Raw genomic sequence first — 17,395 nt, 5'->3', positions numbered from 1 at the left:
ATGATGGCTGGTACAAGGGAACATTACAAAGGGAATATACTCTTCCTGATAGATGAGTCAAACGCCAAATATTACATATTTATTAATTCAAGACCTTTGTATTGAACACTCTGTATTATGTAACATTAAGCTATATGCACACATATAGCGTATTTTCCTTTCTTAATGTTAATGTACATTAGCTCAATTCGAATTTTTCTTTCTCAAATGTTAATGTACATTACGTTCTCCTATTCTATTTCTATTCTATTATGGGACTGGTTGCTGTTGTGTATGATGGTGGTTTCGAACCAGTGTATTTCGGTTTTCCAATATCCAATATTGGCTAGAGTGAATTGATTCAATCCTCAGTCTTGGTTTTCACTCTGGTGAGTCTACACAAAATAAATTCGTTCCAATGTTCTATTTTCAAAGTGATCTTTTCTTACTACATTAGAACTCCAACACAACAGGTACATAGTCTAGTCCGTGATTTCCATCACCTCTATTACTTTATGTTCTAGGTACCTATATTTCTTTTTTACTTTTCGCTTGTATATTTTGTTGAAAAATTTGCCATACCTATGTAGTATTCCCAGTGCACCGATTAAACTATAATAGGTAATTATTCAATACACATTCTTAGTTTGTTACGTACGTACGTACTTTTAATTTAATTTAAAAAAAACTCCTTTTTATGCTGATCATTTTACGTCGTGGTTATCTTTATTTTACTTTAAAATTCGCTAAGTTTTTTAAGATATTTTTGCTTCGGATTAATATCTCTGCCGTCGAATGAATGACTCGGTCAAGATTTTCAACAAGGTTTATAGTGAAATAAGATGTCGGGTTTTAAAAAAAGAGGTTGGTTGTTCTTTTGAATTTCTAGTTGAATTACAAATTTACATAACTTTAATATTATTCACCATTCAAGGCAATATCGAGTGTTCTTTTGAATTTCTAGTTGAATTACAAATTTACATAACTTTAATATTATTCACCATTCAAGGCAATGTTCGATTAGTCCGGACACCAAACCAAGATGCTTTTTGGAGGAAGAGAAAAATCTTCAAAATGTCAGCTGTAAGTTTTTGATTAACATAAATTAGCCAGTGGTGATAGCATGATAATTTGATAATGTACTGTTTTCTAATGTGTGTGTGCCAACGTTGTAGGTGGTATCTGGATCCAACAGTAACAGTCTAATCCTTAATTATTTAAGACTTTTTAAAATATTCTTCATTGTTAAAGGTTTTTGACTATTTTTATCTTCCTTTTCAGCATTTCTTTGGCAGATCAAGGAATTGTTACAGTCTAGCCATTAGAGCAGTACACAGAGCTCTGCAATATGCTAGAAAAAGTAAAGATCATAAGAAGGCAGATATGATTGCGGTAATTATCAAGTCTAGAGTAGTTTCATTATCCTTATAACTTATGTCAGATAACTATCAAAGATACTGTAAAAGCATTAGCAGATCTAATGTGGGCAATTAGACAAAGCCAGCAAGTCCCCATGCATGGGGTTGTTATAGCAGCTTTAGCTAAATGGTGATGACAGAATAAAGAAAAGATAACATATGTTCGATTAGTCCGGACACCAAACCAAGATGCTTTTTGGAGGAAGAGAAAAATCTTCAAAATGTCAGCTGTAAGTTTTTGATTAACAAATTAGCCAGTGGTGATAGCATGATAATTTGATAATGCTCTGTTTTCTAATGTGTGTGTGCCAACGTTGTAGGTGGTATCTGGATCCAACAGAAACAGTCTAATCCTTAATTATTTAAGACTTTTTGGAATGCGCTAATGAACAGAAAGAAACACGAAAAGAAAAAGCAAGTGAACACAAACAAAACAATAAAAATGAATGCGCTAATGAACAGGAAGAAACACGAAAAGAAAAAGCAAGTGAACACAAACAAAACAATAAAAATGAATGCGCTAATGAACAGAAAGAAACACGAAAAGAAAAAGCAAGTGAACACAAACAAAACAATAAAAATGAATGCGTTGACGAACAGAAAGAAACACGAAAAGAAGAGTGTGTAGAACATGAAAATGAGAAAGGCACAGGGGATGAGATTGATGGTGCTGAGGAGAAAGGTGTAACACATGGTGAAGACAAAGCAAGTAAAGAGAAAATAAACAAAACATACGCTAAAGCCGAGTTGAACATCAAGAAAAACAATTGTACAACAAACAAAAATAAGAAACCCCAAGGGCGCAGCTGCACACCTACGAAAGATAAAAAACACAATAACAAACAATTCAATCAAGACAACCAACATGATATTGATGTAGAAGATGAGTGTGCGGAAATCATGAAGATGCTTGAAAAAGTATTGGAATGTAACGAAGAGAAGAGAAAAAATCGGAATATGCCTACTATTCCTGTACACAATAATGACAGGAACTACAAAAATTGTGAAAGAAAAAGTCAAAAGTTTTATGACGACTGTTATAATGTATTACTTCTGTTAGAAAGTTATCTTCTTAATACCGAAAAAGCTGAACCTCATGATTTAGATTTAGACAAAAAGAAAAGTAAAATCGTACCTAGTAACTTCGTAGACAAGACAGAAGAAACAAGGAAGTATCCGAACAAAGGAAAGAAACCTAAAATCAATGAGGATCTTAGCACAAAGCCGACAAACCAGATCTGGAAGTATTTGAAAAATACAACCCAAAATATGAGTAACGTTAAATTCAAAGTTACAAAACGAACTCCAAGAAGCAACGTGGAAAAATTCGAATCAACCCTTAAGAGTTTTAGCGGGATGAAGAGGCAACTGAGAAAAGATAGTAAGAAATATTTTAACAGCATATTGAAAAACAGATTGCCCAGTGCCGACTTCTTGGAGAAGATAATTTTTCATCCTAATCCTGATGTTTCTGAAATGAACATAAAGGTGGCACAGCCTAAACCAGTAAATAACGAGACTGAGTTAAACTTTAAACCTTACAGGGAGAAGATGAATGGCCATTTTGTTGGGAAAACATCAGCATTAAATATGTCCCATCTAGCAAAAAACTCCAAGAAAGCCAACGTCAAGGACAAATCTCAATTCCAAGAGAAACTTTTCGAACAAAATTATCCGAAGACAAGTATAAACTCGAGACTCTTATGCGAAACTCGGAACTACGAGTAGTGCATATGTCCTCACAAATAATCAGAAAGAAAAAGAAGCCCAATGTGGCTAAAACTTTTCAGTTGAACATGAACATTAGAATTCCTGAAGCTACCAATGAAGCTGTGCAGAGTTTCTCTCATTTTTGGCCATTAAGTTGGACGTGCATATTCGTTTTTGAAAATGTAACTTAGATTATTACAATGAGAAAACTTTTATATTATGATCATTTTTAATGGTGTTTTACTAGTTCTCGTTTTAATGTTGCATAGTGATTGTTTGTGTAAAGTTATCTTCTCGGATTTAAGCACTATACAATCTGGTAAGTTCTTTAGGGAAGTGGGTAAAAGTAGTATTGTAAAATTTGTAAACAAAACTAAGTATTCTACCTATTATAGTTTTTAATGTTTCAAGCGTTGTTTATTTCTGAAAACAAAACGCATAGTTTATTGCCAGCTGTGTGAAGTTGGAATCATTTATTCCCTGCCTATCTAATCATTTGAAAGAATTTCTTTATTCATTGTTTCCCTATACCTACCTTATTTAATTTTTCCTTGGTTATTTTAGCAAATTATTCGGTTAAACCGAGTGACGAAAATATTCTGCTGAATCAACACCATGACAATTATGATCAGTATCAACAGTTCAAGAATTTATTCCATACCAATAACAGGGATACTCATTGTAGAATGTTCGATATAACGAATCCCAGTGATATTTGGAGTATGAGTAGCATGCATAATGATTTCACTAACCACACCAAGTTTAAAGGGACAGGTAACTTTTTTACTTTTTAGTATCTAAACAGTCTAAACTCCTATTTACTATTACATCGATCTAGCAGATCTAGCTGATTCAGGGAAATCGTAAAGGTATGGTCTGAAATTAATTGTGATGTGATAAATGATTATTAATTTTTTACAGTTGCGACTGTAGCTGTTTAGGAATTAAACCAGGGTTATCGCGGATTTATAATTGTTATTTTAATTTTTCTTTTTAGATTTTGATTTGTTTCCCACCGCTGGTTCATGTGACAGCACACATAAACGTATTAATCATATTGTGGAGTTGTTCAAACATAAACTCAGAAACAAAACGCAATCACGAGAGACAGCAACCAGCGTGTCGCATATCCTTAACAGTTTGAAGCCTCACCTCCTTGATTTGTTTGATAATATGAGCACTAGACCGAAGTCCGTTTGTATAGAAACAACACACCCACCAACAAACACTGCCATCACTGCTGTTTTAACTAAAACTACTACAGCTGTTACTACTGAAATGGAAATCCCAAAGTTCTGTTCTGTGGAAATCTCTGAGAACAGTCTCACAACAAAATCGTGTGAAGTGAATACAGAGACACTGAGTGAAGTTTCAAAGGTAACAACACCCACTATAACCCCCTCTGACACGCTGGAATCAACTGATACAATACAGATAGATATGGACAGGTCCAATATTACATTCGAGAAAAATCTCACTCGTAATTTTAAAGGATTGAAATTGAGCAGACACTGAGTGAAGTTTCAAAGGTAACAACACCCACTATAACCCCCTCTGACACGCTGGAATCAACTGATACAATACAGATAGATATAAACAGGTCCAATATTACATTCGAGAAAAATCTCACTCGTAATTTTAAAGGATTGAAATTGAGAAATAATTCGTTTTCCGAAAAATCAACGCGAACCCACCCCATGGACATATCGAAATACATCAAGCTAAAGACTATGCTCTTCAATGAAGCGTACAAACATGGCAAGAAAGAATCAAGTAGTGAGAACAGATCTAAAGATAATGTCCATTCGGAAAAATCACGACTCGAAGTAAAAGTCGCGAGTGAAGCGCCGAATCTCAATGATGAGTTTAAACCAAAGGCCAGATTTGAAAAAATGAAACACAACTCACGAAACAGAGCGCGACAGCAATTACAACGCCGATATAAAATCTGTATGAGTGACATCAATGATCAGAGCGACATCACACCCTATGAAGAAGACTCAGTGTGATTTTAGTTACAACTAATTTCTAATATCTCACTACAACACTTCACATCACATGTGAGTGTGGAAAAACAATACCCATTTGAAAGAAAATTAATACTTTAAGATTATATCATACGCAAAGCTCCATCTATTCTTATAACTTCTCCATTTATTAATGGGTTTGTGATGATTGATTGTACAAGCTGAGCAAATTCATCTGGATGCCCAAGACGTTGAGGTGCAGGTATACTTCTGGCCAGGAAATTCCTCCAAATACCCATCATGTATCTTGCAATGCTGAAATATATATCAAAACAAAGCCAGAGTGTAGAATGAAAAAGAAACTAATAATAACCAGAGTTTTTACATAAGTAAAGTTGCAATATAACTCATTAGACCTAATCTCAGCCCAACAACTAAATGTCCAAGATATTTTTTCTGCTTGTTTGATATAGGAAATGTGATTTTGGAAGACTCAGGTAAGTGTGTTGATACGGGACATAACGCACCTCATGCGAGTCGTAAAAAATATTGGCGAGCAACTCACAAGATGAGCCTGAAGACTCAGGTAAGTGTGTTGATACGGTACATAACGCACCTCATGCGAGTCGTAAAAAATATTGGCGAGCAACTCACAAGATGAGCCCAGCAAATGATCGACATGATATGAAAATCACTCACATTGTAAGGGGAAACAAACCATGCCCGAAATACATGTTTCGTAAATCCAAGAAAGTGAGGACTAAAAATAGCGAGTACACAACATTAGATGGACCTGATGGACAGATGGTTGGAGGGAATGGGGAAGAGAAGATTGATGATAACAAACCTCGTACGAAACAATTTCCTATAGGTAGGAACAAAAATAAATTAACGGAGCTTGCAACTTATACAAATGAAAATAGACCATGCTTTGATAAAGAACATGATGAAATCAAATCTGAACCCATGTATTTTGATAAGGATTCAGAATTAGATGATGCAAATTCTTCAAAAACACCGGAGTTGAAAAGAACGGATCTACATTTATCTGTATTATCTCGAGATACAGAGTGGATGGGGAATAAGGAGGATTCATACTATCATTCACATGAGAAGCGAGGTAAATATAGAGCCAAGAAGAAATTAAATCACAACAACAAAGTCCATTATTTTCTGTATAGTCTTCCAAGTCAAGCATTGGAACCAAGTGATGATCATAATCTGTTCATAAAGTCTGGAACCAAAAAATACAGTCCCGTGAAAGGAAAAGTTTCTTTAAAGAATAGCATTAATTGCAGACAAAACTATTCTGTGAATGATGATATTGAAGGTTCCGCTATAGTACAACATATGCTAGATGATCCTTTCTTTGAAAGTAAATTGTTTGACCCGTTACCCAACATTCAAAAAGAAATCAACCTTGAAACATGCCCTTGTAAAATGTATAGGGATCATCTTAGAAAAAATGCAAATGGTAAAGTAAAACCCATGGAAAAATGTAACCATCAACAGAAAAAAAAACAAAACATTCAACAGAAAAACTTGGGGATTCGACACCATAAGGATGTGAAGAAATCGTTAAATTTTGAATCTAAAGGTGATATTACAGATGACTCTAAATGCCTCTATGTCATATTACCTTGTGAAAAGGTTCTAAGGCATGATTTCCTGTTGTTTAAGGTACCATTATTGGAAAACATTCATTTAAATAATAACAAAAATGACAAAAAATGGGCTGACCTTTCCCGTATTCCTGTGGTAGGTACACCTGAAAGAAAGAAAGGAAGCGAACACAACTCAACAGAACAAACTGAAAACAATCAAACAGTTGACATGTTAAAACAACTGACTAAAGCAATAGACAAATTAAATTTGTCAATACACAAGATAAACTCTAATAAATGCAGTGAGTTGAATGTCAGTTCTACCACCACAAGCCTTCCAAAACGAGACAATGACATTAAAGAAAAAGCAAGTGAACACAAACAAAACAATGAAAATGAATGCGCTGATGAACAGAAAGAAACACGAAAAGAAAAAGCAAGTGAACACAAACAAAACGATAAAAAAGAATGCGCTGATGAACAGAAAGAAACACAAAAAGAAAAAGCAAGTGAACACAAACAAAACAATAAAAAAGAATGCGCTGATGAACAGAAAGAAACACGAAAAGAAAAAGCAAGTGAACACAAACAAAACAATAAAAATGAATGGGCTAATGAACAGATAATATAGGTACTCTATTTATACTGAGACTGTAAGTGTCTGGCTGGGGGACGTTAAACAGGGAGTAGACCAGCTTAGTCTGGCTGGGGGACTTTAAACAGGGCGTATACCAGCCTGAATTTCCCTTGCTAAAATACTGTAATATTTCGTGTTCTCTCTCAACAGGTCAAGTGAACTCAGTAGACTGTTATATTTCATTTGGATATGAAGGACCCAAGCCGCAAAAAGTAAAAATATACTTTGAGAGTCCTAGGTTTTTTCTACCAAGCCTAGTTAATTTTAAGGAACACCGTTGGTCCAGCAATAAAATGATCGGTACCTCAATTAGAAGTTACAATTCATCTTTCTATGTAATGAGGGACAGACTACTCACTACGAAATAAACATGACAGATTAGCACAGGAAAAGAACGTATATCATGCCATACAAAATTCATATTCGCTTTTAGTGTTTTAATAGAGTACGAAAGGAGAAAAAGTGGAAGGGCAAAAAAGAACAAGAAGAAGGAAAAAACTAATCTGAACCATGATTTTGAGCTCTACAAAGGTCGCAGTGTTAATTGCATACCTTCTCTCGGGAGAGGAGCCACCAACAGGCCCAGAATAGATAGAATAGAATTTTGAGCTCAAATCAAGCAATTGAATAGCTCGTTAAACGTAACAAACAAACAAGGAGGAAAAAAATAATAAACAAACAGCTGCAGTATCTATGTATTTAATGTACCTACTTTGTTTTTCTAGGGTGCCTCCCTGCACACGGGTACTTGGCAAAGTGCTCTTCTCATTGGCAAAATGGAAGATAAGAGAAAAGAGGTCCACAAGAAACTTTATCCGTCCGGACTGAAACAATTTGATCCACTCCCTGAATCCAGGTAAATTTTATCGCCAGCCTGGTTAGGCTAGGCACTCATTATCCGATAGACCTAACAGGTACTCCTGCTCAGGTCCGCCTGTCAGGTCTACCTGATGAGCACACACAAACACACTATTATCAGGTCTACCTGATAGGAGTGACTGGCCTTAGCTTGGAGCGTAGCGCGCCTTGTAAGCGCTGGGTCGCGGGATCGATTTCCGCCTGGGGTGAACTTTTTTCGTGGGCAGATAAGGTTCGTTATCGAAACGGCTGGCTTTCTCCCGTCCTCCTCTCTTTTATTTCGCGACGATCTGACCTTTGTGGTTATAGTTCCCTCTATCAAATTAAAATAATACTAATAATAATCCCTTGATCCATCTTCACTCTGGACAGATCCTGTGGTGTTGGCGGAGTTCCTTAACTTGGAGACAACGTAAATGGATTGAGACGTTAACAACAACAACAAATGATAATAACAATCGGTTACTTTTACGACCTTCCTAATCAAATTTGGTGTTTTATTTCAGAGGACCGGTTCACAAGTTCAAGGGGCGGTATTGTGTGGAGGCCATTATAGGCCCGGATCACAGTGTCATATCACGCACCCAACAATACCTCTACGAACATCAGGGCCGGCGACCTGTCCCGTTCAAGTCCCACTTCATGATACCCTACTACATCTTCGCCTGGTTATTTCACATTGCGTCCCTGGCTTTCCTCATTCTCACCAAGTATAACTTGTTCTGCATTCTCCTGTCCAAGGTAGTAAAGTAAAGACCTTTTATTTTGGTGCATTTCGATTACAAAAAAAAAATATTGTTATACAATATACAGTTATACAATATACACAGGTCAATAAGAAAAATAATTCAAAATAAAAAAAGAAACATCAAGTCAAATGACGGGAAAAGGCACTATTACCTACTTACAAAAAGATCAACATTTAAAGAAGACCAACTGCTGAGAGCTTTAACTCTCAATCCAGAGGTGCTGGGTTCGAATCCCAGCCGGAACGGAAATTTTCCAAACTTTTCTATCCCCGTATAGATACTTAGATATTAATGTAAATTTAATATCCTTACTATACTTTTTTTTATCTGGCTGGCGGACGTTAAACAGGGAGTAGACCAGCTGTCTGGCTGGGGGACTTTAAACAGGGAGTATACCAACCTGAATTTCCCTTGCTGAAGAAATAGCAACGTTAAAATTTGTAGCCAAAACCAAAACCACATGTCAGCCCAAAGCAATCACTCTAGTTAGGCCTGATTGAGACGAAAAACGCCGACTGTAAAAGGCGAAGAAGTTTATGTTTTTTTTCCTCCCTCTCTTCTCAGTTTATTATTTCGATTTCGTTTCCTTCCTCGTCCTCAGTTTCCCTGGATTTTCTCGTTCGGCAATGTCACATCGGAAGGACCCAAGGAAGAAGAACTTGAATACTTCAAAATGAGAACTACACTCAAAGCTACGGGATGGGAGAATAAACGGAGTCAGACCCCTAAAACTATGCAGCTCACAGTGAGTTTTTTACCGTCCATTTTTTTTTTTTTTTTTTTTTTTTTTTTTTTACACATTTTTCATATAATTTGATCCTATTCATGACACATTGTGTTCGAATCTCGGTCTTTCATGTTCCTCTACCCTCCCACATTTGAAACTGAAATCAAACCCTTCCTCCCTGTGGTATTAGGTACTGTTAATTAAATTCATATTTTATATCTCATCACGAACATTCAAAAGTTCAAACTCTATTTTTAATTTTCTATATGACTCGTATCGTACCTGCGGTCATGAATATGTAAATGCGCTACAGAAGTAACCCATTAATAAGCTCGTTTTGAAAAATATCCTAGTGCAGTAATGTAGAGCCATTACCCCCTGTACCTACTTTGTGTCTTTAACGGAAGTTGTATAAGACTTGTGTGAACGGGTTAAAATGAGACCTATTTTACCTATTGCTGATAAGGAGTGATAAGCAATATTATGGAATTGTGTTGAGGTTCAAACATTTTATCCATCTATAATCCTACACTAACGTATGAGGAGTGATAAGCAATATTATGGAATTGTGTTGAGGTTCAAACATTTTATCCATCTATAATCCTACACTAACGTATGTAGGTAGGTACTGTTGTGTATGATGGTGGTTTCGAACCAGTGTATTTCGGTTTTCCAATATCCAATATTGGCTAGAGTGAATTGATTCAATCCTCAGTCTTGGTTTTCACTCTGGTGAGTCTACACAAAATAAATTCGTTCCAATGTTCTATTTTCAAAGTGATCTTTTCTTACTACATTAGAACTCCAACACAACAGGTACATAGTCTAGTCCGTGATTTCCATCACCTCTATTACTTTATGTTCTAGGTACCTATATTTCTTTTTTACTTTTCGCTTGTATATTTTGTTGAAAAATTTGCCATACCTATGTAGTATTCCCAGTGCACCGATTAAACTATAATAGGTAATTATTCAATACACATTCTTAGTTTGTTACGTACGTACGTACTTTTAATTTAATTTAAAAAAAAACTCCTTTTTTTGCTGATCATTTTACGTCGTGGTTATCTAGCTTATTATTTTACTTTAAAATTCGCTAAGTTACCAACCTGAATTTCCCTTGCTGAAGAAATAGCAACGTTAAAATTTGTAGCCAAAACCAAAACCACATGTCAGCCCAAAGCAATCACTCTAGTTAGGCCTGATTGAGACGAAAAACGCCGACTGTAAAAGGCGAAGAAGTTTATGTACCAACCTGAATTTCCCTTGCTGAAGAAATAGCAACGTTAAAATTTGTAGCCAAAACCAAAACCACATGTCAGCCCAAAGCAATCACCCTAGTTAGGCCTGATTGAGACGAAAAACGCCGACTGTAAAAGGCGAAGAAGTTTATGTTTTTTTTTCCTCCCTCTCTTCTCAGTTTATTATTTCGATTTCGTTTCCTTCCTCGTCCTCAGTTTCCCTGGATTTTCTCGTTCGGCAATGTCACATCGGAAGGACCCAAGGAAGAAGAACTTGAATACTTCAAAATGAGAACTACACTCAAAGCTACGGGATGGGAGAATAAACGGAGTCAGACCCCTAAAACTATGCAGCTCACAGTGAGTTTTTTACGGTCCATTTTTTAAAAAAGGAATTTTTAATTGTGTTAAGCATAAATGCTTGTCACAAATGACTTAACTTGGATTCAAACCACCAACCTCCAGATCTGAAGTCCACCGCGCTAACCACTACACCACTGTGGATGGTTATTTACTGTCTATTTAACGAACATTATGAAGCGAAAAGGGAAAGGAAAACAGGAGAGGAGAAAGCCAGTCGTTCCGAGATCGAACCTTATCCATTCAGGATAAAATCTGCCCCGGGCGAAAATTGAACCCGCGGCCTAGCGCTTACAAAGCAGACGCGCTACCAACTAAGCTAACTAGGCTTAGATTAAAAAGGAGTCATTACAGTGTAATAGGCATTCCAAATGAGAAAGTACATAATTATAATGTTACTTTTATTTTACGTTCAATACAAAATCATCAGAAAGTCACAAATGCAACATTAAATGTTGAAATTGAGAAATTGAACTTAATTTGCTATAGTAAAGGGCTTCTCTTGTTTTCAGCTCAAATGTCAAGATCCCGGATATAATACGACGTCCATTATCTTGATCATGGCGGGAATAATGCTAGTAAAGCAGACCGAACATTTACCTGCTAAGTAAGTATTCTATTTTTTTTTCCAAGGGTTTAAAAAAAGGTTTGATAGAGGGAACTGTGATTGCTAAAGTTATCCTATACAGATACGGTTCGTTCTCGGAACGGCTGGCTTTCTCCTATCCTGTCTTCCTTTTCTCTTCGCTTTCGGGACGATAAGAACTCAGCAATCACAGTTCCCTCTATCAAACCTTTTTTTTAAACCCTTGGAAAAAAATAGGGTACTTACTTAGCAGGTAAATGTTCGGTCTGCTTTACTAGCATTATTCCCGCCATGATCAAGATAATGGACGTCGTATTGTATCCGGGATCTTGACATTTGAGCTGAAAACAAGAGAAGCCCTTTACTATAGCAAATTAAGTTATTTTACGTTCATTAAATGTTCCATTTTTTGTGACTTTCTGATGATTTTGTATTGAACGTAAAATAAAAGTAACATTATAATTATGTACTTTCTCATTTGGAATGCCTATTACACTGTAATGACTCCTTTTTAATCTAAGCCTAGTTAGCTTGGTTGGTAGCGCGTCTGCCTTGTAAGCGATAGGCCGCGGATTCAATTTTCGCCCGGGGCAGATTTTATCCTGAACGGATAAGGTTCGATCTCGGAACGACTGGCTTTCTCCTCTCCTGTTTTCCTTTCCCTCTTCGCTTTCGGGACGATAAGACCTAATGTTCGTTAAATAGTAAATAACCATCCACAGTGGTGTAGTGGTTAGCGCGGTGGACTTCAGATCTAGAGGTTGGTGGTTTGAACAAGGTTCGTTCGCGGAACGGCTGGCTGGCTTGCTTCTATCCTATCCTTCACTTTTCGACTTCGGGACGATGAGGCCTCATTAAGTAGTTACCTCTATCGAACCTCTTTAAAAAAGTGGCGTCTTTAACTTTCTTAGTTCTTTCCTTCCTTTTAATCCAGTGGTTAACGCGTTGGACTTTGGATCTGGAGGTTGGTGGTTCAAGTCCAACTCAAGTCATAAAATTGATCTGGGTGTGATAATTGAGGAACGATATCTGTGACAAGCATATGCTGAACACAATTAAAAAAAAAATCCCTTACCTGTTTTCTCTGACGCCCATTTGAGCGAGGTCTGCAGAGCCGTCAAGTTTCGTCCGGCAATGCCCCACTTCACGTTGTACTCTTTGGACAGGGCCACCAAATTTTTGACGGCACATTTCCCCGTATAGCCCGTGGCTCCGAATACTATGAGGTCCAAACGGTCTGGTTCGGACATGGTAATCTGGAACAGGCAGACACCCGAAGGTACTTTTCAGTAGAGATGTACAGAGTGAGGTAAAGAACTACGCTTTTCAGTGAACTACTCAGTCCATGAGTTAAATCCCAACACCCTGTAGGTCGGTTTCACATATATATTTCTTCACCCTCTAGAAGGCCTGTTAAGCTAACAGCCTGTCAAGTTCTTTGATTTGTAGAGGCTTAACAGGGCTGTTAAGCTAACAGGCTGTTAGGGGCTAAAAAGAAAGTTGCTGAAACCCATCCTGTACGCCTGTACCTAGTTGATGTTGACGAAATGTTATAGGATCTGACTCGCTGACCGAGTAGTCTACTGAAAAGTCTAATTCTCCTAACTAGGGTGATTGCTTTGGGCTGACATGTGGTTTTGGTTTTGGCTACAAATTTTAACGTTGCTATTTCTTCAGCAAGGGAAATTCAGGTTGGTATACTCCCTGTTTAAAGTCCCCCAGCCAGACAGCTGGTCTACTCCCTGTTTAACGTCCCCCAGCCAGATAAAAGTATAGTAAGGATATTAAATTTACATTCATATCTAAGTATCTATACGGGGATAGAAAAGTTTGGAAAATTTCCGTTCCGGCTGGGATTTGAACCCGGCACTGCGTTCCCACTACACATGACATGATTTTTTCCGAAAAAACAAGTGGTAACGGGCTGTAAAGGTGTGTCCACACGTCATCGTTATAGTCAATGGTCTTCGATCGACTATGCTTGGACTCACCGTAGAATAGAATAGAATAGAATAGAATATACCTTGTTTATCCTGCTCGAATGAGACTAAAAAGTCCCTTTACCCCAGCAGTCTAAACAAGGTCTCGTTTATTTTATGGGTTTAATATAGTACAATGCTTAGTTATTACTATAGACCTTGCTTAATAAAAAAAAGAAAAAAAAAGGGGGTCTACCTGTACTGAGATGTATGAAAGACTCACCTGTCCATTATCATTAATAATAAGGTGTTCAACACTGAGATTGGAATCCTGACTCTCATCTTCATTGGTAGTACTGAATTCCAGCGGCACCAGCTTAGTATTGCCGTCTTCATCTTGTACCAGGGTCATTTTAACATTGTCTTCGCTATCACTCACAGGGAAACTCTCCAGTTCACCCTGAGCCGAGAGCTGGGGTTGATTTATCACAATGGTTTCCGTCTCGTGATTCTGAAATAAGTTCGAAGCAACATTGACTTTGATTGATATCTGGATGAGTGACTGTCCGATTTTTACCAAATTGTTACAGTCGCGTCCTTGTCCTTGGACCATATTGGGATAGCATACCAAATTTCATCTCTCTACGACAAACCGTTCTTGAGATATTTTGTTCACAACTTTCTACTTTTTCCCATTTAAACCTGTAGTACGTACATACGTACGTAACGTACAGACCATGATATTTCCAACCATTTCCCGATTTTGAAAATTTGGACCGATTGCAATACTTTCATTACTAGTACAGCTCGCTATACTGTAGTAATAGAAAGTTTTTTTTTTTTTTTTTTAAGAAATAATACCTACAAGAGTCTATGATGGTGAGTCATCTATTGGGCTCTAAACGTTCAGACCAAAAATCGGCCCCGCTCAATTCTGGGACCCCAAATTTGAACTTGGAGACGTGCTTTGATGCAACGCAAACAAATTTTATCAAAATAGGACCAGGCAACCGCGAGTTATAGCGGAACAAACTAACATCCAAACCAAATGCAAAACGGGCTAGTTAAAACGTAGAACTTCACTTCGTTCTTTCAATTAATTGTTTACCTGATAGGCCATATGAGCATACAGCAATGGTTTTCTCATGAAGCCGGCGCCACACACGACACACTCGTAGGGTTTCTTGTCACTGTGTACGAAACGATGAGCATTCCTGTTATCTCGGCTGTTGAATGCTTTGCCGCACACCTGAAAATACACAAGACCAGTTAAGCCGTATTTAATTATCTTAGCAGTTACAGTTCCCTCTAACGAACCTCTTCAAGAAGCAAGATAAGGTTGATAACTCAGGCAAGATAAGGTTGCGTCAATGTGTATAGGGTCATTGATCAGGTTCAGAACTGAGGATAGGGATGAGCGAACTATGATAGAGGGAACTGTAACAATAATTTAAATTTAAATCTTATTTTTCAGGAGCAAGTTACAATTATCTCATGAAGAACTAGAAAAGCTTGCCAGGGCTCAGCCTCAAACGATTGCAGCAGCCAGCAGAATCCCAGGCATTACTCCGAGTACTATTCTTCAATTACTCACCTATATTAGGACGGACGGCTTCACCTCTACACCTAAACCTGACAGCTGAGTCGTCCCTTCCCTTATACAGGATGTATTTGTGTCCGCTGAACCTTGTTTCTGAAGGGCTGGCACAAGGGCTGTACCGGAAAAAGTGACCTACCTTTGGATATTCAAGCAGAAACTTTGAATCAAAAAAGATTAGAGCGAGCAGCTAGAGGAAAGCGGCAATTTCAAACCACATTGAACTTAGGATAGTGAGTGGCAAAGTGGCTGGCCCAAGTGTAAAATTAAATCGACTTGAAACTCTGATTAGCTCACGTTTGACCCTCGTAAGTCAGTTTAGTCGGAAGGTATTCAATTAACCCGAGTTTACTCCGACGGGATTATGTTAACCCACGTCTCCCTCAGTTCTCCTTTCTCATCGGGCAGTCGGATCTGTAGCAAATGTACAGGCCCGTCGTCCGTTTCCAAGATGGTGGAATCTTGAACCATATTGACGTCTTCTAGCGTGACAACGCCATCGTTTGAATTTCCCAACTCGGAGATTTCCCGAATGTCCGCAGCATCCACGTTCAATTCCGATTTGAGCTCTACGACCTGGAAACACAGACGCGGAAGGACGTTAATTTATTATTTTTTGAAGAGGTTTCATAGAGGGAACTGTAAAGGTTTCATAGGGGAGATTTCCCGAATGTCCGCAGCATCCACGTTCAATTCCGATTTGAGCTCTACGACCTGGAAACACAGACGCGGAAGGACGTTAATTTACTATTTTTTGAAGAGGTTTCATAGAGGGAACTGTAAAGGTTTCATAGGGGGAACTGTAACCACCTAATCACTGTGGTCTTATCGTCTCGCAATTGAAGGGAGGACCGGGATAGGAGAAAGCCAGGCGTTCCCACTACACATGACATGATTTTTTCCGAAAAAACAAGTGGTAACGGGCTGTAAAGGTGTGTCCACACGTCATCGTTATAGTCGATGGTCTTCGATCGACTATGCTTGGACTCACCGTAGTGACAAGTTGAGATGTATGAAAGACTCACCTGTCCATTATCATTAATAATAAGGTGTTCAACACTGAGATTGGAATCCTGACTCTCATCTTCATTGGTAGTACTGAATTCCAGCGGCACCAGCTTAGTATTGCCGTCTTCATCTTGTACCAGGGTCATTTTAACATTGTCTTCGCTATCACTCACAGGGAAACTCTCCAGTTCACCCTGAGCCGAGAGCTGGGGTTGATTTATCACAATGGTTTCCGTCTCGTGATTCTGAAATAAGTTCGAAGCAACATTGACTTTGATTGATATCTGGATGAGTGACTGTCCGATTTTTACCAAATTGTTACAGTCGCGTCCTTGTCCTTGGACCATATTGGGATAGCATACCAAATTTCATCTCTCTACGACAAACCGTTCTTGAGATATTTTGTTCACAACTTTCTACTTTTTCCCATTTAAACCTGTAGTACGTACATACGTACGTAACGTACAGACCATGATATTTCCAACCATTTCCCGATTTTGAAAATTTGGACCGATTGCAATACTTTCATTACTAGTACAGCTCGCTATACTGTAGTAATAGAAAGTTTTTTTTTTTTTTTTTTAAGAAATAATACCTACAAGAGTCTATGATGGTGAGTCATCTATTGGGCTCTAAACGTTCAGACCAAAAATCGGCCCCGCTCAATTCTGGGACCCCAAATTTGAACTTGGAGACGTGCTTTGATGCAACGCAAACAAATTTTATCAAAATAGGACCAGGCAACCGCGAGTTATAGCGGAACAAACTAACATCCAAACCAAATGCAAAACGGGCTAGTTAAAACGTAGAACTTCACTTCGTTCTTTCAATTAATTGTTTACCTGATAGGCCATATGAGCATACAGCAATGGTTTTCTCATGAAGCCGGCGCCACACACGACACACTCGTAGGGTTTCTTGTCACTGTGTACGAAACGATGAGCATTCCTGTTATCTCGGCTGTTGAATGCTTTGCCGCACACCTGAAAATACACAAGACCAGTTAAGCCGTATTTAATTATCGAACTTTTTTTT

The 17,395-nt window shown here is 37.8% G+C and overlaps 2 protein-coding genes and 2 long non-coding RNA genes across 4 annotated transcripts in view; 3 read left to right on the top strand and 1 right to left on the bottom strand.

The window, feature by feature from the left end:
• Positions 1–9,754, top strand: part of LOC103511587 (saccharopine dehydrogenase-like oxidoreductase) — a 12,959-nt gene extending 3,205 nt beyond the window's left edge. The window contains exons 4-7 of the mRNA XM_026825314.1: positions 7,466–7,527; positions 8,041–8,171; positions 8,680–8,914; positions 9,524–9,754. Of these exons, the coding sequence (XP_026681115.1) occupies positions 7,466–7,527; positions 8,041–8,171; positions 8,680–8,914; positions 9,524–9,739 (644 nt within the window). The 3' untranslated portion in view covers positions 9,740–9,754. The remainder of the gene's footprint in view (positions 1–7,465; positions 7,528–8,040; positions 8,172–8,679; positions 8,915–9,523) is intronic.
• Positions 993–1,361, top strand: LOC113468422. Its single transcript, XR_003392179.1, has 2 exons — positions 993–1,062; positions 1,261–1,361. It is a non-coding gene; the product is annotated as an uncharacterized LOC113468422 (long non-coding RNA).
• Positions 9,755–11,012: 1,258 nt separating the features above from the next.
• On the top strand, positions 11,013–11,843 carry LOC113468419. Its single transcript, XR_003392176.1, has 2 exons — positions 11,013–11,250; positions 11,763–11,843. It is a non-coding gene; the product is annotated as an uncharacterized LOC113468419 (long non-coding RNA).
• Positions 11,844–15,608: 3,765 nt separating this feature from the next.
• The window catches only part of LOC103511584 (zinc finger protein 234-like), an 11,201-nt gene continuing 9,414 nt past the window's right edge, over positions 15,609–17,395 (bottom strand). Inside the window, 3 exon segments of the mRNA XM_008476309.3 lie at positions 15,609–15,928; positions 16,378–16,605; positions 17,203–17,386. Coding sequence (XP_008474531.2) covers positions 15,701–15,928; positions 16,378–16,605; positions 17,203–17,386 — 640 coding nt within the window. The 3' untranslated portion in view covers positions 15,609–15,700.

Source organism: Diaphorina citri, unplaced genomic scaffold, assembly GCF_000475195.1.
Source record: "Diaphorina citri unplaced genomic scaffold, Diaci psyllid genome assembly version 1.1 scaffold728, whole genome shotgun sequence".
Classification (NCBI taxonomy): Eukaryota; Metazoa; Arthropoda; class Insecta; order Hemiptera; family Psyllidae; genus Diaphorina; species Diaphorina citri.
Note: the sequence above shows the minus strand (reverse complement) of the source record. Positions and strands in the feature narration are given on the sequence as shown.